At 57.8% G+C, this 20261-nt stretch overlaps 1 protein-coding gene across 1 annotated transcript in view; it reads right to left on the minus strand.

The window, feature by feature from the left end:
- Positions 1 to 269: 269 nt before the first annotated feature.
- The window catches only part of GRM4 (glutamate metabotropic receptor 4), a 138766-nt gene continuing 118774 nt past the window's right edge, over positions 270 to 20261 (minus strand). Inside the window, exons 10-14 of the mRNA XM_032462856.1 lie at positions 17022 to 17222; positions 16681 to 16817; positions 12797 to 13732; positions 7349 to 7595; positions 270 to 1224 (exon numbers count right to left, since the gene is read on the minus strand). Coding sequence (XP_032318747.1) covers positions 1175 to 1224; positions 7349 to 7595; positions 12797 to 13732; positions 16681 to 16817; positions 17022 to 17222 — 1571 coding nt within the window. The 3' untranslated portion in view covers positions 270 to 1174. The remainder of the gene's footprint in view (positions 1225 to 7348; positions 7596 to 12796; positions 13733 to 16680; positions 16818 to 17021; positions 17223 to 20261) is intronic.

A 20261-nucleotide genomic window follows, 5' to 3' on the forward strand; every position in this document is an offset into this window, starting at 1 on the left:
CAGAGGACAGGGACAGAGCATCCCCCTTACTTAGGGGACCCCCAGGGGTTGATTTCTGGAATCTCCCACAGTGCCCTGGCCCCTCCCTGCCCAAGGCCTGTCTAAGACCCCACTCGATGCTGGCCCAGGGAGCAGCCCTCACCGCCCCCCAGCCCTAGATCTCTATCACCCAGTTCCTCATTCCCTCTAACACCAGGCCCTCTAGCTGTAGGTTGAGCCCATGGTCCACTGCAGGACCCTCAGTGGATATGGAGCCAGGGTGCAAAACCATGTGTTTATTTTAATTAGAAATGTTCTTGGTATAAAAACAATCATGCGCTACACATTGTCATCAATAATCATCACCAAACACCCAGGCACTGAACTCCGTGTCATCGGCAGGAGGGGCAGGCGGGCAGGCGGGCAGGACACACGGCAGACGGGAGGGGGCAGGCGGGCAAGCTGCGGGCCGCGGGGACACACAGAGGCCACCAGGAGGACGCAGCACTTGGCAACACACTCGAGATCTGTTTTTGTTTTGGCTTTTAGGGGGTTTGATTTTTTTTTTCCTTTTTTCTCTTTTGTGGCATGGAAGATTTGGTGAATCAGGAAAAGACAGCAGGGAGAGAGAGCAACGGTGGACCTAAATGAAAGCGAGCAGAGGGCTGAGGATGGGAAATAAAAGTGCACAAGAGGAGAGACCGGGTGGAGGACCAGTGGAAAGACAACGGAGCGCTGGAGATGGAGACCGCGTGAGGAAGAAAAGGCAGAGGCAGAAAGAAGATAGAGACACAGAGAGAGAAAAGGTGCTTCGAGGAGAGAAGAGAAAATTAAGACAGGGATCGAGACAGACAGAGGTCACCAATAGGACAGGCAGGGACACGGGACAGCACTGGGGCCCCCACAACCTGAGCCCCTGTGGTTTGGGGCTGAGAGGGGCCTTGGTCCAAGACACAGGCTCTTGGGGTGGCCTGAAGTGGCCTCGGCCCCTCATCCACCTCCTGTCACCCACCCGGCTTGCCCAGGCTGCCCAGCAGTGACCGCCGGGGGCTCTGCTGTCCTCAGCACCAAGCCACATCCATGGGCGCCCACGGGCAGGGAGGACATCAGTGGGGCCCCTGGGCATGGCCCTAGCCCGATGCACCATCCACGAGGGTCTCCGTCCTCCTCCTCCTGTGCGGCTCCAGTGGCCTAGCTAGATTGCATGGTTGGTGTAGGTGACGTAGGTCTGTTTAGTGGCAAGAGCTGGAACGAGAGAGACCAGGGGTACCAAGGAGTCAGGCCCTGGCTTCTTCCAACCCTCTTCCGCACAGGGATGGCCCTGCCCACAGCATCAAGTCCAGACTCCTGAACTGAGCATCCCCTAGACCGTGCGCCAGCCCAACCCAGTCTCCCAGCATACCCCGCCCGCTCCCACCCGTGCGTGCCTGGAGGGCCCTTCCCTCTTCACTTTGTCCTCCAGGTAGACCCCTCTGTGAGCACCTCCCCCCACCAGAGTCCCTGCTGCCTCCTGACTCCACCCCACTTTAAGAGAATCATTTTTATTTGGGATATAATTACATAGCCTGAAAGTATCAAGGGAGAGTTTTTCAGAAGTTCAACACACACACACTCTGGAAGAGAAGACTCGAAGAACAGACAAGACGAGCAGCCTAGGGGAGGTGCATGGGGAATGGAGACAGAGGAGATGAATAGTGGAACCAGAGAGGGGACCGGAGAGGCTAGGAACTGCTGTGTCTGACTGCCTCCACCTTCTCCCCAGGCCCAAGGGAAACAGAAGTCATCCAGGCCCCCCCAGCCCTCTGTGCAGCCACCCTTCCCATTTCTGGGTGTCCTGTCTTGCCTCAGCCTTGAGCCTCCCTTACCTGCGCCTGTCCCTCTGGCCCATGCTCACCAGTGGCTGCATGTCTGGGTGTCTCCTGTTTCCTGACCCCAGCCTCCTTCCCCCACCCGCAGCCAGGTAACAACATGAGCTTTCCTGAGCAGCAGGGGTGCCCCCCACCTCCAACCCACTGGGGTCTGCACCGCACAGCAGCCTAGGGAGGGGCCAAAGAAGCATCACCCCTGTTTGAAAAATGAGGAACTGAGGCCAGAGGGGTGAGGCACCAGCCAGGTCCTGGTTTTGTCCTGTCCTGACGAGGCAGAGGGTCTCCCTTGGTGGCCTGGAGCACCGCCCCATGAGAGTAATCAAGGGTGGAACTACTCCCTGGGGTGGGGCTGCTCTGCTGGTGTCAAGAGAGAAGACCAGATGGGAGAAAATCACAGCATCTTTTGTCCTAAAACTGTCTTGACTCCGTCGGGATCCTGACAGCTCAGAAAAGGAGGTGCACCTGCCAGGCACCGCCAGGGGCATGTGACTGGAGAAGGACATTGAGGGGAGCAGCGCAGTGGGCTGCATGCTGACCACCCCTAACCCTCCTTCCCCGGTTTCCCCTGGGCTCGTGATCACCAAGGTTAAGGACCACATTTCCCTGACTCCCTTGCAGCCCCGCGTGGCCCTGCATGACAACGTTCCTGCTGATGACGTGTGTCAAGGGCTGTGTGCGGCTCCCATGTTATTTGTTTACAAGATATTGTTTCCCCTGTACTTTCTCTTCTCCCCTCTGTGGGCAGAAAAGACACTAAAGTCAACCAGCCTCAGCCACGAGGACAGGACAACCCTCCAGGAGATGATGGAATGATAAAATGGAAGGAACTAGGGTCCCCGCTCCCACCCACCCACCGTGTACTACAATATCAGAGAGGAACAAACATTTGTCTGATGCGAGCCGCTCTGTCCTGGGGCTTCTTTGTCACAGCAGCAGAACCAGAAGCCCACGAATACAGGCAGGACTACTGTGTCCCACTCTCGGGAAGTGGGGGGGACGTGGGGTCCCTTGAGTGTGGGAAGAAGCAAAGTTGCTGGGATGTAGGGTGAGCAAAGGGGACACCATGGGACCATGGGGGAGGCAGGAGGATCAGAGTGCAGCTGAGCTCAAGGAAGAACCTTCTCCAGGCCTGAGCTGAGGGCGGAGTGGGTGGCCTTATGCAGTAGGTGAGCTGAAATAGTCCCCATCAGCAGAAATGTTCAAGCAGAGGATGAACAATCACTGGGCTGGGCAGTGGCAGGGAAGTTTCAAGGTTCAGGTGCCACTCAGATGGATGCTACTGGAAGGAAATTGTGCCCATGACATCCAGGACAATATTAAGAAGAGCACACACCTTATGTAAAGAACTCCCACTTCATTTCTAAAATGGCCCATGTCCCTCCAGGATGCTGGTTGACCAAGAGGGGAGAAGGCCCATCCATGGGGTGGTTTTGATGGGACAGCATCCAGTAGGGGCCTGGGCTCGGGCGCACTTGGGAAGGAAGCTGAGCAACTGGAGGCTGGGCCCGGGGATGGCAGAAGGTGCTGAAAGGGAGGTGGATGGTGTGAGGGAGGACAGCTCTGCTGACAGGGGCCTCTACCTGCACCCCACCCCACCCCACCCCCGCCCATGACCTCAGGCAGCTCCTTCCCTGCCCTGCCTGTGACACGACAGGAGTGGTCCTTTTTGCTTAGACTTCTTTCCCTGAGGGGCTTCCGCCACCCCTACATCTCTACCCCACACTCTCCCCCACCATCAGCAAAAGAGCCAGCAGCTGGCTCTGTGAATCACACACCTGCAGGCCAGGCTGGTGAGAATCAGTTCCCCAGGGCTCCATCACCCCTTGGTGATAAAATTGAGTTTCCAAAGCTGTAAACCCGTCAGCAGCTCCTGGCTCAGAGGTGAAGGAAAACCTCTACAGGGGCAGCAGCAGCAAAATCTCCACTGACTGCAGGAAATGGGCGCCTGAGGGCAGCAGTGGGGGCACTGAGAGCGGGTGGGGGATGAGAGAGTGGCAGGGAGGTGAGGGACAGCTGGGTCCCTATTCTCCCTCTAAGACCAGAGCTGCCTCCTCTAGAAAATCCAGTCTGTGGGTTTCAGAACCTGGAATCACATTCGGCCCTCAGCTGTAAGCCAGGGGCCCCAGAGTCCTTTAGTGGCGCCTCAGTCTGACCATCTGGAAAATGGGAGCAGTGAGGCTGACCCCAGGAGTTAACTGTGAGTTCTGGCCAAGACTCTGGACACTTGCAGTCCGGTCCTGCCCTCACCAGTTTAGGGGATCTCAGCACCTGCCAGGTGGCCTTTCTAACAAATTGAACCTCTCAGAGCTTCAACTCTCTCATCTGTAAAATGGGGTGATAATAAACCCTTGGCTGCTCTCGGCCATGGGGTAGATAGAAATACTCTTTAAACCCTGCAAAATGGTGGGCAAGGGAGCAAGTCTGAGGACAAAACGATGAGGACAGGATGGGGATAGCGACACTCCAGGGGTATCCACAGCATGGCGGGAAAGGGTGTGGGCAGAGGGCCCCCATCCATCCACTGCTGATGACAGGCCCTTGCTGCTGGCTTTCAGTCTCCGCTGCCTCAGATAACAATTAGCTGGGCAGCAGCAGGCACGAGCTGTCAGCCCCCATTTGTCGGCCCCGTGTTTCTGCCTAATCTGCCTGCAATCGGGCCCTTGAATTATTTATTCTGTTGTTTGTTTAAAGATACGTGGCCTGCCAGTGACAGAGAAAAATGTCCCTGCTCCACAGGAGTGACACCTCCCCACTCCCCCTGCTCACACCCCCTCGATCTGGCTGTTCCCAGAATTAATCACCCCACTCCCTCCCGGCGCCTCCATGGCCCCTGTTGTCACTGCGCTGACAGTCAGGGTGAGAGGCACTGGCCTCCGGTCCTTCCTGAGGGTGTGGAGGAAGCTCTCACCATTCCCTTGCAGGATGCAGGGGCCACAACCCTCCTCATCTGGCAGGGGTGAGTAATTGTCCCCTGCCCCCAGGTGATGAGCCTGAGCAGAGGTGGAGGCAACAATGTCAATGAGGTGCCATCAGCACTCTCTGTGACAGCCCCACCTTGTGGTCCCCTCTGGCCAGTCACAGCACCATGATCGCCCCCCCTCTGGGGTCAGGGTGCTATCTCCAATAAGACCCTCGTGGTCTCCAGAGCTGACTCTCATGAGCCCTGGAGCAGGGCTCTGCACCAGCAGAGTAGGGCCTTATGGGATGGGACCCAGGAAGGGTGGGTCTCCGTGAGAAGGAGGAAAATGGAAGTCAGGAGTGTGGGGCAGGGAGCAGCAAGGGGTCCCTGCTCAGGATGGAAGGGCCTGCTGAGGAGCTGCATTTGGGGTTTCTGCACATCTGGGTGGACATGAAAGGTCAGAGGTAGGGAGGCCCATGAGGACACTGGCCCTTCTCATCACAGAGAGGAGGGCTCACGGGGCAACTGAAGGCTGTAGGAAAAGGAAAGCCAGCACTGTGGGAGGAGGAGCAGGACTGGAGAGAACCAGACGTCAATCGGTGGAGGATTTAGCCAACAGAGACTCATCAGTGGTATCAATCAAAGGAAGGGCATGTCAGAAGCCAGGTCAGCTGCTCAGCACAGAGAATGGGGCCCCCAGAGATAGGGAGGCCATATGAAGTCAGGGTCAGGGGAAAGACTTTGGGAGGGACCAGCCAGTCACCACCTTGCTATGTGACCTCAGGAGAGTCACTCACCCTCTCTGGGTTTCAGCTGGGGAGACAGCCCAATCCAGGCCTCACAGGACTGCTGTGAAGATCACTCAAAGGGGAGAGAGCTCTGGGAAGTGGAAAATCCTGTTTGGATCTGGGAAGGGACTTTCCTCCTTTCCATGGTTGATATTCTCTACAGGTGGGAATGATGCTGAGAAGGGAAGATCCCCCAGAGTCCCTGGGTGGGGAGCCCATAAGAGATGCCACCCCAGCCCAAACACCTGTGAGGCGAGGTCTCCTGTTTCTCCTGACCTCTTGGTAGGTGACAAAGGGGCTCTCTCTGGAGCCTGTGCTAGCCTATGTCCCTCTGGTGCCATCAACAAAGCCCACTTCCAGCCCTTCCCCCAGTGCTAGAGGGAGGAAGCAGAGTGCTACCCGCAGGTACCACTAGGATCTGAACCTCTCCTGGAGAGAGGGGCTCTTCTCCTCCTCCCCCACCGATGGGAGCCCCCTAAGACTCTCAGAGAGTGGGGAGGCAGGAGGAACTGCCATTTATACCACTGGGGCACTTACAGGGTGTCCAGGGAAGAAGCCAAGGTCTGCTGTGGGGCAGGGGTGACCACAGCAACCCCTCGATGCCTGCCTACCCAGGAGCGATGGGGTGTGAGGCCCACGGAGGCCCACCCCACAGGCTGGAGGCTGTGGCTTGTCCCAGACCAGAGGCCTCAGTCTGTCCAAGGAGACAGGGGATGGTGGTCAGGTCCAGCCTTGCTGCTGTGTGGCCTGGTTAAATCCCTCACTTTTCTGAGCCTCCCTTTTTCTCATCTGTATCCTACAAATGATTAAAAATACCTGCCTTTCCAGGTTGCTGTGAAGATGAAAACTGGTATGTGGTAGGTGTGGCCAATAGTCAGGGTTCAAGAAACAGTCACCGCTATTACTGGTCCCCTGACACCTAACATGCCCCTCACATGCCCTGCCCCTCTCTCCTCTCCGTCCCTTCTTATCACGCCTAGGGCTGGCTCCAGGGAGGATAGGGAGGTTGGCAAAGGTGCTGGCCTTGCTCCGTCCTGTGTACATCTCTTAACCTCTGAAGGACCAGTCCGGTCCAGGCCTAGACCCTGGGCCTGCCCCTCGGATGTTGAGGGTCCTGCATCTTCCCCTCCCTCATCCCTCTCAAAGCACAACCCTCTACAGCTGAGGTCTCCTTGGACACACCCCAGAGAACCACCACTCTGCAGGCTGCCCTCCCCACCATACCCCTCACGTACGCATACCAGGGCCCGTTTTCTGAGTCCCCACCTCTCAGGGCCCTGCCAGAGGGGGCCGGACAAAGCCAAGCCGAGGGGCTTCAGCTGTTCTAGTACCAGGGCCACCACCCCGGGCTACCGAAGGATCAGAGAGCAGGGGCCCTCTGGACAACCTCTTCCCCAGGGGACTGAAAGGGCACAGGCCCAGGTGTGGACGCCAAGGCAGAGAAATCCCAGGGTCTCACGTCACCCTGCCTGAAGGAGGCTCCCCATGGCCTCCCCCTAGGTGGGCAGAGATCCTAGGAAGAAGCAGGCTACGGTGGGGGAGGGGGTGTGTGGGGCGGGACCCTGAGAGCCGGGCTACCAGGATGGGATGGGGCAAAGGGGGCTAAACTGGTGCCTCAAGTTTCTCTGGAGCTCCTCTGGGTGGGAAGTCGCTCACCTGCAGCCTCAGGGCTCTCCCAATGCCCCCATAGGACCAGGCTTAGGGTGGGGTCGGGTAGGGGGTTGGCCTTCTCCAGGAAGGGGTGGGGCCCACCCAGGGAGGGAGAGGGGCTGGGGCCCACCCAGGGAGGGAGAGGGGTGGGGCCAAGCACTCACCTGGGGTTTCCAGGTTCTCGCAGAGCTCGGACTTGGCCTCCCCGTTGGGCCGGAAGCTGCCCTTCTGCGTGAACTTGTTGGACATGGTGGCGGCGGTGACGACAGCTTTGAGGCTGCGCTTGCGCTTGGGCACGTTCTGCTCCGGGTGGAAGAGGATGATGTAGACCTTGGGCATGTAGAGCATCCCCAGGGACACCGAGGCGCTCAGACTCACCGAGACCGTCAGCGTCGTCGTCTGGATGTACAGCTGGGGGCGGGCCGGGGACTGCGTCAGGGCGGGCACTGCCCTGGCCTCATGGGGGCCCTGTCTGAGGCCCACCCCAGAAACAGACAGAGCCGGGGACCCCGCCCTGTGTTCCGCTGGCTTGGGCAGAAGGGAGTGGTGCGTGATATAGAGCTGGGACTTTGGACCAGAATCTCTGGATTCAGTCTGGCTCCATCGCTCTGTGTGATCCTGGACAGGTCACATCCTTGTGCCTCAGTTTCCTAAGGTGCAGTATGGGCATATACTTACTGCATAGGGCTGTAATGAGTTTGAAATGATTTAATAAATGGTAAACGCTTGTAAAATAATATCTGGCACATGGTGAGTGCACAGAAGTGTTTGCCACTAGTATGTGCTGTTTGGTGGAGGCCCCCAGAAGAGGGACCCTCAGGGGACAGCTGACCCTCCTCGGGTGCAGCCCCTGCCCAGGGCTGGGAGGGAAAGGAATATCTGTGTGTGCCTTGTAGTAGCTCCTACTGGCCATGGCATGGCCCCTCGCCCAGGCCCTCCGCGCCACCCTGTGAGAGCAGGCAGTTGGCACAGGAGCCACAGCGCCTGTCATGAGCCAGTGATGGCAGTGCAGTCAAAGCTCATTTCACGCTCACTCACCAGCACTAACGGTGACAGATGTTTAGCAAAATGAAAGTCCATTAATCTGGGTGTCGGGTAATCCATTCTTCAATCATGGGTCCTTCCAGGCAGGGCCCGACAATTCCTACTGCCCCAGCCTGGGATCCCCTCCCTGCCTCCTCCCTCCCTCCTGGTCCTCCAGGACTCAGCTGCCCCCTCTGCCCACCTCAGCCGGGGTGGGGGCCCCCAGGTTTGGGCATGGGGAAAACAGGAAATGCTCTGCTCCCTCAATCTGCCATTTCCAGGCCTGGGCGGCCTCCCCCAGGGCCTAGCTGATGTACCACCTCCTCCAGGAAGCTCTCCCTAACCCCCAGTTCTAGCCAGTCCCCCACAACACCATTCATTCCTTGCACTCAGCCCAGCAGTGGGGGACCTGGGTCTGGACTTGCCTCTGGGGGTCACAGGGGCCCTAGCCTCATCTGGTAGCCTTCTGAAGGTAGGAGCCACGTCTTCCCGTCCTCATATTCCCCTCCATCCCCTGCTCCTCTCCATAAATACCTCACGACCTGGATCTGAGGGCCTCCATCCCAGCCACCCTTCCCCGGCTTTCCTACCTTTGGGAGAGGGGCTGGAGAAGCCCTAGGGTCCGAGGGGAAAGAGGTATGTGACCCTGAGAAAGTCTCATCCCATCTCTGGCCCTCAGTTTTCTCATCAGTGTGGTGAGATGATAGCACCTACCTCACCCAAACCACAAGGCTACCCAAGCGCAGGCTGCGAAGCCACGTGAAACTTACACAGCACCGGGGAGAAGGAGGCTGGGAGCGTGCAGAGGCCGCTTCATTTGCCACCATTCAGAAAACGTCCCAGGCCCAGGAAAATGAGAACCAGTTCCCTAGTGAGTAGCACACACCCCTCTGAAAACACAGACAGTCATTCCCAGTCCTCACACGCAACCCACACTCTCTCCCACGGGCACAGCGCTGCCTCCCAGTGTGCGGACTGGGAAAGGTCATGACAAACCCGTGGGAGGGTGCTGGCCACCACTCCTACCTTCTGAGATGGCGCCAGTGGCCAGGGCAGAAGGGGTGGAAGGGGACAGCCTCCAGAGTATCACCACAGACCCTTGGGGAAAACAAGGGAGATCTGGGAGATCTGGGCTAAGCAATAGGCTTGTTATCTGGGTCTTCACCATTGGACTGGGAGTCCCGTGGGGACAGTGTCTCCTCCATTAGATTGGGGTTACCCTGAGGGCAGGAGTGTCTCTCCTTTCACATTGGGGATTCTTGGGTATAAGGGTATATTTCCAGGACAGATATCCATCTTAGGCCCTTTACCCCCAACTTGTTGCTAGGGGTAGGTACAGCTGGGCCAATACGGTGTTGGTGGGATCGGGTAGAGGCCCCCTCTCTGAGCAGAGTGAGCCCTGCTGGGGACACAACCCTGTGTGAGGGCCAGCGGCATGGGTTCCAGATTCCACTCTGCCCCGACCCACTGAGGGATGCTGGGCCCCTTCCACTAACACAGAGTTCCTTCCATGGGCATGCACGCTGGGTTTAATGCCTTGCCACCGCCATCTTGAATCCTAAATAATTTTTGAACAAAGGGCCTTCATTTTCATTTTGCACCGGCCCTGAAAGCCAGCCCTGAGCACAGTATTCTGTTCTGTTCTGTTTTTCAGTCTAGGGGCCTTTCACTGTGGCCACTTACAGCTGAGATCACACAACACAGACACAACCCCAGGGTTGCCCGAGCTTCTAAGAAGCCTGGTGGGCTGAACCAGAGGGACTTCAGAACTCACCTCCTCCAACCTTGCTTCATTCAGAAGCTCCGAGAAGGTGGGGGGCATACCCCATGTCGACGCCATCAAGGGCAGAGCTGGGTCTCATGAACACACGCTGGCGTAGGCCAGCCTGCTGTGTAACTCTGGGCAATTCCCTGCCCCTCTCTGGGCCTCAGAGGAGATCATCTCAGAGGCTCCTTTTCATAATCAGCACTGAGGGGAGCCCTTAAAGGGGGAGAAATCAGAGGCAGGCAGAGTTGCCTGGAGAGATGGGGGAAGGGTGCTCTGAGGAGGGCTGTGCCCCCCAGCACGTGGAGGTGGGAGGATCTGACACCCAGGATGACAGGGACCATGCTGGGAAGCGATGTGCTGGCAGGCAGCCAGGGAAATTGTGGGGAGGCGGAGCAACGGGCTGAACTACCACTCTGTCGGCCTCCCAGCTGCGTACCTTTACTCCCTGAGGCGGCGAGGGAAGGGGCCTCCTGGGATTGTTGAGGGTAATTTCTCAAGCTGCCAGCTCCCTGGGGTGTTGGGTGGCCTCCCCTACTGGATCCATGGGCCCCAGGGCACTGCGAGGCGTGGGGGCCTCTGCCTGTACCTGCCCTCAGCAGGGAGGGCCTCCTGCAGGCCTGCGCGGGTGGAGACCTGGCGCACAGTGCGAGCTGCACAGGCCGGTGGCTTTGGCTCAGGTGTGCGGGGCGGCCTGGAACCTCACTGCCAGCCTCAAGGTCTGCTTATAGAAAACCCCCAGCTTTCAGGGCCACCATTGGAAGACAGGCCACACGCCTCTGTGCGCCAGGCCCGAGGGATTCAGGGCAGAAGGCACAGCTCCTGCCCTGGAGGAGCTTTTGGAGAAGAGGTGGGCACCTCCCAAGGAGGCCCCAGAGTTGGGGAGATGCCCCAGAGCTGTAGGGGGTGGGGTGGGCTCGGGTGTGGCTCTCAAGTTAGAAAGAGCAGGGTCAAGTCCAGCTGCACCTCCTACTGGCTGTGTGACCTTAGACAAGTCATTTCACCTCTCTGTGCCTCCATGTCTCCATCTGTAAACCGAAATGGTGATATCTACCCTAGCCCATTGTTGTGGTACCTGATGACCACCAGGCGAAGTGCACCCATCCAGGATAGCTTTGACCGCAGCCTCACTGATGCCAGCCATCCATAGGAGCTCACCCCCAGGCTCAGGTTTTAAATGCTGCCCATAGGATGGCGACTCCCCCAACTACATCTACTAGCCCGGACCTCACCCCTGAACCTCAGACTCGTATAATCAACCATTGACTCAACAGCTGCACTTGGACGTCTCATAGGCATCCCAAACTCAGCACGTCCAAAGGAATTCCTGATCTCCGCCTCCCGTAGGCTCCTCTGTCATCTCCCCCGCTGAATGCACAGACCCTCCTTCCTTCCCGTCACTCACACCAACAACCGTGGAGTCATCCTTGACTCTCCTCTGCACCTCTTACCCTACAAGCACTCCATCAGAAATCCAGCCAGCCCCACCTCCAGACACAGCCGAATCCCCTGCTGCTCACCACTGCTGCTGCTGGTGACCTCCTGTCAGGATCACTTAGAGTAACCTCCGCCCTGGCCATCCCACTCCAAGATCTCCCCCTCCTCAGGGCTCTACTCGGCAGCCAGAGGGATCCTTTAAACCCACATCACAACACATCCCTCACTGCTCAGAACCCCACCAGGGCTCCCTTCTCACTCGCAGTAAAAGCCAACATCCTTCCCACAGCCTCTGGATCCTGTGCCATCTGCTCTGCTCTGGGTCTCTTCTGGCCTCGTCCCTACCACTTACCCCGAGACTCCTCAGCTCCCACCTCCTTACAGTGGGTAAACTGCTTTTATACCCCTCACACTGTGTGATTGTTGCAACACGTGTAAGAACCGTAGGGGAAGGATCATGGCCCCAAACTACTGATGAAGAAACTGAGGCAGAGAGGCCAGCTAGCCTGTCCAGGATCCTACAGTTAGACACAGAGATGGGGTCCTTGGAGCCCCGATTCTCCCTGTCTCTGGCCTCTGACTTCAGTGACTCGCAATCCTTCAAGATAACCTCTGCCCTACCGCCCAGAACCCAGGCAGTGCTGGGGCTGTAATGTGGGTAGAGGCCCTTGGGGTGAGCCTAGACCCTTAGGTCAGGCCGACAGGATGGCCCAAGAGAGCCAGCAGGAGGCGGCCCCTTGGCAGCTCCAGCCAGTGGAGGGAGGGCCCTCAGTTGACATCACCAGGCCCCTGGCTCATGGGCTTCAGGGCAGCTTGGGGCTGGGGAGAGAGGAAGTGAGTACCCGATATACCACCCACCTCAGGGACCCATGGGGATCCTGTGTGAGGGCAGAGAGGAGGGCAGACAGAGGAGGAAGAAGAGAGGAGTAGACAGAAAGGAAGAGGGACTGAGTAGGGAGAGAGGTCAGGGAGAGTCTAGAAGAGAATGAAGGACGAAAGAAGGGGCAGCGCCCCAGGCTGACAGGGAGGAGCGAGGAAGTTGGGAAGGAGAAAGCAAGGAGAAAAAGATGGGGTGAGGAAGGCAGGGATGGAGAGACAGGAAAGAGAGAGGAGAGGGAGAGAGAGAGAGAGGCAGGAAGGGAGCCGAAAGGAGAGAGACGGGGGCAGAGAGAGAAAAGGTTGACAGGGCAGCAGAAGAGAAAGGGAGGGAGAGAGGAGAGAAACCCAGAACCTGGAAAAACACAGAGACAGGGAGGGAAGGCAGAATGAGGCATGAAAGAAGGCATTTCTGGAGCCACGTGAGAGCCAGCCAGCCCCAGGAGGCTGTCTCTTGCCCACTGCCCTCACCCCACCCCGCCCCGCCCCGCCCCCGGCCCCGGCCACTCACCTTGTCAGCTGACTGCGAGGTGCCAAAGAAGATGGGGATGAAAGCGAGCCAGACAATACAGGTGGTGTACATGGTGAAGCCAATGGGCTTGGCCTCGTTGAAGGTCTCGGGCACGCCGCGCGTCTTGATGGCATACACGGTGCACGTGACCATAAGCAGCATGCTGTAGCCCAGCAGGCAGATGAGCGACAGGTCCGAGATGTCGCACTTGAGCACGCCCCTGGCGAAGCGGGGGTCGAGAGTCCGCTGGTCCTGGAAGTCCACCACTGAGTGGGAGGGGTCCACCACAAACCACACACAGATTCCCAGCAGCTGCAGGGAGATGAGGCTGAAGGTGATGGCTAGCTGCGAGGCGGGGCTGATGAAGCGAGGGGCGCTGACCGACCGCTTGCCCTGCTCGAAGATGCGGTAGATGCGGTTGGTCTTGGTGAGCAGGGCTGCATAGCTGATGCTCATGCCAAGCCCCAGGAAGATCCGGCGCAGGGAGCAGGTACCCAGGTCAGGCTCAGCGATCATGAGGAAAGTGGTGGCGTAGCACAGGAAGATGCCTGCCAGCAGCACATAGCTCAGCTCGCGGCCCGAGGCCTTGACAATGGGCGTGTCGTTGTAGCGCACAAAGGTGATCACCACGAAGAGCGTGGCGGCGATGCCCACCACGGCCAGGAAGAGGGGCAGCACGGCCCAAGGCGAGTCCCACTCAAGCTTGATGATGGGGATGGGCTGGCAGCCTGTGCGGTTCTCTGTGGGCCGCATGTCGTAGGGACACGTCTTGCAGGTGTAGCGGTCCACCTGGTACTGGTACCCCGTGCAGGGCTCGCAGTGCCAGCAGCAGGGCATGCCCTTCACTGTCTTCTTCCGCTCGCCTGGCTGGCAGGGCAGGCTGCAGATGGAGCGGGGCAGCTGCTGCCCGCTCCCCGGCCAGCGCATCCGCTCTATCTGGCAACGACAGTGCAGAGGAGCAGGCCTCAGGTCAGGCTGCTTAGTGCCCTGGACCGCCCTACTGGCTGGCACCCTGGAGTCTCACACCTGGATCACCCAGTTGGACGGCTAAGACCCAGTTCCCCGGGCCCCACCTGGATCAGCTGAATCCAACAGCTGCATTTCAATAAGGCTCCCTGGCATGATTCAGACCCAGCTGACCAATCGGGAATCCTGCTCAAGGGTCAGATGGAGAAACTGAGCCCAGAGACCAGCAGTGACAACCTAGAGTCACATGGCAGAGCAGGGAGAACCCGGGAGTCCTGACTCCCAGCCCGTAAGGCCTTGCTACTCACAGTGGTCCCCAGACCGGCAGCATCAGCATCACACAGGAGTTTCTTGGAAATGTACATTTTTGGCCCACCCCAGACCCACTGACTCAGAATCTGGGTTTGCACAAGACCCTGTGGGTGATTCACGTGCATGCTCGAGTGGGAGACGTGCCACCCACCGGGCCTCCTCTGGGTGGCAAAGGGAGTTGGATTCAGCAGGGAACAATGAACAATGGTTTAGAGGACACTTAACATGTGACCAGGGGTTAGCGTTTCTTTACATATTGCTCTAAATGAGTGCTAGTCACTGCTGTATGTCTCTGAAGACACAATCACTGCGAGCAAAGGAGCCCCGGAAGCTGGCACACCCTACTGAACGTGGGTCACAAAGTTCTGGAAAGTGAGTGAGAGCCCCAAAGAGTTCCAGGCATTGGGAAAAGGGAATCTGACTACACTCTAGAGCCGCGCTGTTCTAAATAAAGTGGCTCTTGTAATAAGAGATTATGCTTAGACTGGTAAGCCCTTTGTGCCAGGAGCTCACTCCTGGAGAAGGAATAACCAGTTGGTTCGGGGCCGAGGGGAGGGTTTTGGAGCTGAGGAAAAGGCTGAGTGAGGTGGGATGAGGTGGACAGGGTGGGGAACCCAAAGACGGCCTCACAGTAGGTGGAGAGAAAACCTTAAGGAGCAGGTGTGTCCTGTGGCTCTGGGCACGTCAGGGTTGTGTGGTCCCCTAGAGGCCAAGGAGCACTGCAGTGACCAGGGCCACCCACCGTCCTGCAGGAACAACAGGGCGGGACAATCCCTGGCACCAGAGCTGTGACACTGCAAGAGGAGAAAGGGAGACAGAGGGTGACAGTCGGTGTTCTGGAAAAATCTGTGGCTCCAGTAGAAAAAGCAGTAAATGAAGTCCAATCCTGGGATCACAGCTCTGTTGCTAGCTGGCTGTGTGCCCTTGAGCAGACACCACAACCTCTCTGGGCCTTTGTTTTCCCACCTGATCCAAAGACAGCAGATAAGAGGCCACTGTGCCCTCTGTGACTTATTGTGGCTTCCACTTGGAAGCCCTCTATATTTCACTGAAACAGCCCCAGGAGGGCAGGGGCTTTGAATCACTTCCCTGCTGCATCTTCAGCCTCCAGCTCAGGGCTGGCCCACAGTGAGGCTGGTGAACCTCTGTAGAATGTAGTAAGAAGCTATGAGGTCCAGGCACCAGCATGAGGCCGCCTCAATTTCACACCCTGGAGGAAGACAGTGCAGGCAGGGGAGGGCCCCCAGCACAGCATAAACTGAGAGCTCAGGATAGAGTGGGGAAGGTGTGGTGGTCCAGGACCAGCCCCACCTCACCTCCTCCTGCCCCTCAGCTCCATGGTAGGGGAGGGATCTTGTATTACTGGGGAGGGGACTACTGCCACCCCCACACCCCCTGAGTCTTGCCTTCACTTATCACACCTGTAGAATGGGTTAATAACAGTGTCTGCCCCAGAGGGCTGTCATCCTCACAGTAAGGTCACACGCTTAGAACAGTAGCTCTCCACAGCAGGTGCTCAGTAAGGATTAGCTGCTGCTGCTGGTAAATCGAGTCACTGCCCGCCCTGTCCCACCTTCCACCCGCTGCACCAGAATGAGATGTGCCTCTTTTTGGGTTCTGTCCCACACAGCTCCCGCCTGCCCTGTTCTGTCTGTCTGTCTCCGCTCAGCAACCCGACGAGCATCACTATGGGAACGGGCTCTGTCCCTGCCGTGTTGTGTGGCCTTTGGAACGTCCCTCGGGCTGGGTTTTCTGAGATATTTTCTCTGACTTAGAATATTGTCAGGGATAAATGAGATCATAGGCAGAAAGTGCTTTGAAGAGCTCCAGGGGCTTGCTGCTGGAAGAGATCATTACAAGAGGGGACAGCAGGGACGTGACACAACTCCCCCAGAATCTGGGCCTCCTGAGCCTGTTTGGTCCACCTAGATCACACTGTGCCCACCCCAAGCATGGCTCACCCTTCTCCTGGTGAGGTAGAGACCAGTCCACAGGCCCCTCCTCAGGGGATGAACTACAGGTCCTTTCTCTCCAAAAACATGGCTTTATTCACAGCTGGTGGCAATGAGGACCTGGAGTGGGGGGAGCCACCAAGTCCCTGAGACAGCCGTGAGCTGGGAAAGTGTGGCCAGGTGGACCCAGGGGAAGTCCCCTCATGACACCCAAAAAATGATGGCCTTCCAGTGTGGTTTGATGGCACTGGGGATGTAACTCTCAAACAGCCCCCTACCTACCACCAGAAATCTCACGATTTGACTGTGCTCTTTGCCTTAAGAGATCATCCTTCTTTGTCCAGACGCACCCCTGCGCCTCCTCACTTTTCTTCCCTACACCCTCCAAGACCTCGAGCCCCTACACTCCGGTGTGAACTCATCTGTCCACAGTTCTTGTCCCACAAAAGGGCAGCAGGCAGGGAGGCCACAGGCCAAGGGTAAGGGCAGGGGCAGGAAGGGCAGCAGAAACCCAGCTGCCCTGTTCCTCCATTTTAGGGTTGGGGGGGCTTGAGGGCCCTCTGAGGTCTGGGGTAGGGCATGGAAGGAAGGGGAGGACCTCTCTCCACCCCCATCCCTCCAGGGCCCCTCCCTGCCCTGCTGCCAGGCGCTTACTCTGAGGTGCAGGTGGTCAGTCCAGGAGCCAATGACCTTGTACTCGGCAGAGCCATTGCGCAGCTGGTACTGGTAGATGTCATAGCGCCCTGGTGCGTCTCCATTCTCATTGAAGGTCACTGGGTTCCCCGCGATGCCTGTGGGGCCAGTGGGGGTGACACACTCAGTTTCTTTGTTGAGCCTTCGCACAGAGGCAGGGAGGACCAGGAGCCCGGGGCAGAGACACCTCCGCATGGAATATCTTAGGAAGTTTCACCCCTCGGAAGCATCTGAAGAGACACCCCCAACTCCCACCCTATGGAGTCCCCAGGGTTGGGTGGTGCCCTGCACTGTGCCCCCACCTGAGAAGTTGACGCTGCGGATGTACTTGAGCAGCTGGGTGCCGTCCACGGGGTCCATGCGTGGGCAGAGCCCCACACGGCCTGGACACAGGTCCCGGTGCATGGCGTGCAGGGCATGGCCCATGGCGTACACCGCGTCAATCACAAACTGCACCTTCCCCTCCTGCTCGTATGCAGAGTCCTGCCCAATGCGCTCTCGGTCTGCAACCAAAGACTCAGAGTGGGGGCACTCGTGAGGTCTGCCATCCTCACAGACAAGTGATAGGAACCCCAGCATCCCCCTGAGGCCCAGCAAGCCCATCTGTGCACACCACAGATCTCTGGACTCCATCACCCCAGGGTATGGTCTTGGGGAGGCACCAGAGGGGGATGGTTCTGAAAGGTCCACTGCCCTTACCACTGCACCACTAGACCCTGCACCCAAGGCTCCAGAACAACCAGGGCAGGCCCCCTTGTCACTGTCACCCTTGGAAGGCAGTGAGTCAGGGGTCTCCTTTTGGCTGTGGTGCCCCCCCCCACCCCCAAGCCTGGCCTGGACTAATACGGGAGCAGCTGGCCCTCACACAGGCTGGGATATCGCCAGGGCAGGAACTGTGTTTGTCGATAAGGCAGCGGGGCCCTACAGCAGCTCATGCATGGGGAGCCACTCCAACCAGGGGACGCTGCCCCACCACAGGGTACAGGTGGAGAAACCGAGGCCCAGAGAGGGTGAGAGATTGGCTGCAGTTCTCTTGGGATTCAGGTCCTAGGCCACCTGATGACCTCAGTGGCTTCCAGATGCCCCAGACACCAGAACTCACCGTCATCCTCAACCACTCTTCCCCATGTCAGTGATCCCCCACTAGCCAGGGATGGTGAGCTTTGCAAAATGGGGAACCCACCCCACACACTCCACCGCCTTCTCACTGTAAACAGCAGTGGCTCCCCAGGGCACCATGGCCTTGGAGCTCTGGCCTCCCATCCTCACCCCTTGGGCTCTGGGCCCTGTGCAAACTCATTGGCTGCCTGAAGCCTCGATGTCCTCTGGGGAAAAAGGAGGTCATAACCCTGCCTCAAAAGAAGTGCCATGAGGCTTAAGTGAAATGAGGTGCAGGAAACACTTGGCACAGAGTGGGTGACTAAGCCACATTACTACTGTGCTTAAGTGGTCAGACCAGACAGATGGTTTCAAAGGTGGGCTAAAGAGGTCCCTGGGCCGGAGCAGGTCAGGAAGTCTTTCTGGAGGAGGAGCTCCTGGCCTGGGCCCTGGGTAATCATGATAATGAAGAAGGATTGCTAACGTATGTAGAACATCTACTCTGTGCCAAGCACTGTTCTAAGCTCTTTAAGGGTATTAACTCATTGAATTCTCACAACAATGCTGTGAGGTGAGTAATTATCCCCATTACAGAGATGAAAAAGGATGAGGCACAGAAAAGCTCACTGGCATTCTAGGACCATGCAGAGCTGGATTGGACCAGATGCTTCAGCTCCCAGTCTGTGCACTACACCACGCCTGAGAGATTGTAAGAGCCGGATTGCAGGGGGAGGGCAGAAAAGTGGGAGGAGAGGTCAGGAAGGGGCAGGGGCTCTGAGGTGAGGACATGGGGGCAGGAGGATGGCAGAGGTGAGGAAGGGAGAGGATGGGCAGAGTGCTAGGGAAGTCCAGCTTCCCCTCCCAAGGGCACACAGCATGCAGCCTCCTCCCTCAAGGCCAGGGCAATGAAATACACACACACACACACACACACACACACACACACACTGGTGCCTCCCTGCTAGAAGGCCAGTTCTACACCTTACAGAGGTAATTCCCCAGCAGCCAGCAGGGTGAGTGGCTGCACCCACGTCCAGCCCCATAGGCCACTGGCCTGGGCCTCCGGTGTCTCATGTGGGGCCAGGTTGAGGCTCCAGGGATCCACAGATCACTCCTAGGTTCCTGCATTTTTAGCAGTGAATGGTCACTGTCCCCGCTGCCCAGGGCTCTCACAAAGCTGGTGGCACATCTCATATCCCTTGGCCACCAAGACTCCATGACTAAGGTCAGAACCTGGCTCCAGTATCCCAACCTCAGGGTCAGAGATCAAAGGTCCCAGTACTCAGACTGGATGGTTTAGGGGCAGATGTCCAGGTGGCTCTGGGGGCACTGTTGAGTCCAGAAAGAACCCACAGCTTCTATGGTGCAGTCTCAGGGCTGGAGACAGGGTGGTCTTCAAGGCTGCCCACCCAGCTCTCTCGGCAGTCAGCTCAGCCCCTGGCTACCCACTACTATCATTGCGTTGCATTCGCACAAGACAGTCTGAGCTGGAACCCCAGCTCCACCACGTACTCTAGCTGTGACCTTGGACCTGCCACCTCAGCTCTCAGGCTTCAGCTTCCTCATCTACAAAATGAGGGTGATAATGGTACTTACCTCACAGGGTCAGGATACTGTCCCTAGAAGGATTAATGGGTTAATATTCACAATGGGTCATAAAGAAAGGGCTGGTGCTGGCCAGGTGCTACAGAAGTTTGTTAAACACAAGGGCACAAAGGTGGGAGCTCTGGGAGGGCAGAGCTCTGTTCATGGGCAAAGCTATCTCTAGACTACGGCACAGAGATAGGCCAACAGGAGATGCAAGTTCTCCAGCTGTAGCAGCCCGCCCTCTTGTCCAAGGCTTCTGATCACAGGTTGTGAGAGCTAGGAGAGAAGCACAAGGGATAATCTTGCAAGGTGACAGTGTTGGCTGGGGCAGCATCGTCTGGAAAGCCCCAGCCCTGGACCCCACCCCCACCCCCAGCCCCTGGGTCCTGCCCTCTGCATCCCGAAGACCATAAAACACTGCTCCACTCCCCTGCAGCTCCCATCACACCCTCATTTCATATGGATGAGAGGCTGAATTATTAACCAGGATGAAGGGGGAGGCTGCAGTCACTGCAGAGAGGAGGCAGTTCTCTCTCAAGGCCAAGGACACACTGGGCCAAGGGACCTTGGCCACACCACCCCAGCTGAGCTGCCCTTGGCCCCTCCTTTCCCTGTCTTCTCAGGGGTCCCTCCTCAGTGGGTCAGGCTGAAGCATCCATTCCTGGACTACTCAGGTCCAGGACCAAGTCCACCTCCACCTCTGCCTGGGGAGGCTCCCATGGGAAGGGCTCTGGGGTCCTGTGGATTGTCAGTGGCCCTTCAGTGCTGCCCCTCCAGGACCTCCCACCTAGAGTTGTTAAGGTGCCAGCCATGGACTTCCAGAGGCTTCCCAACGCATTTTCACGGCCTTGACTTTT

This window comes from Camelus ferus, chromosome 20 (assembly GCF_009834535.1).
Source record: "Camelus ferus isolate YT-003-E chromosome 20, BCGSAC_Cfer_1.0, whole genome shotgun sequence".
In the NCBI taxonomy this organism is placed as follows: Eukaryota; Metazoa; Chordata; class Mammalia; order Artiodactyla; family Camelidae; genus Camelus; species Camelus ferus.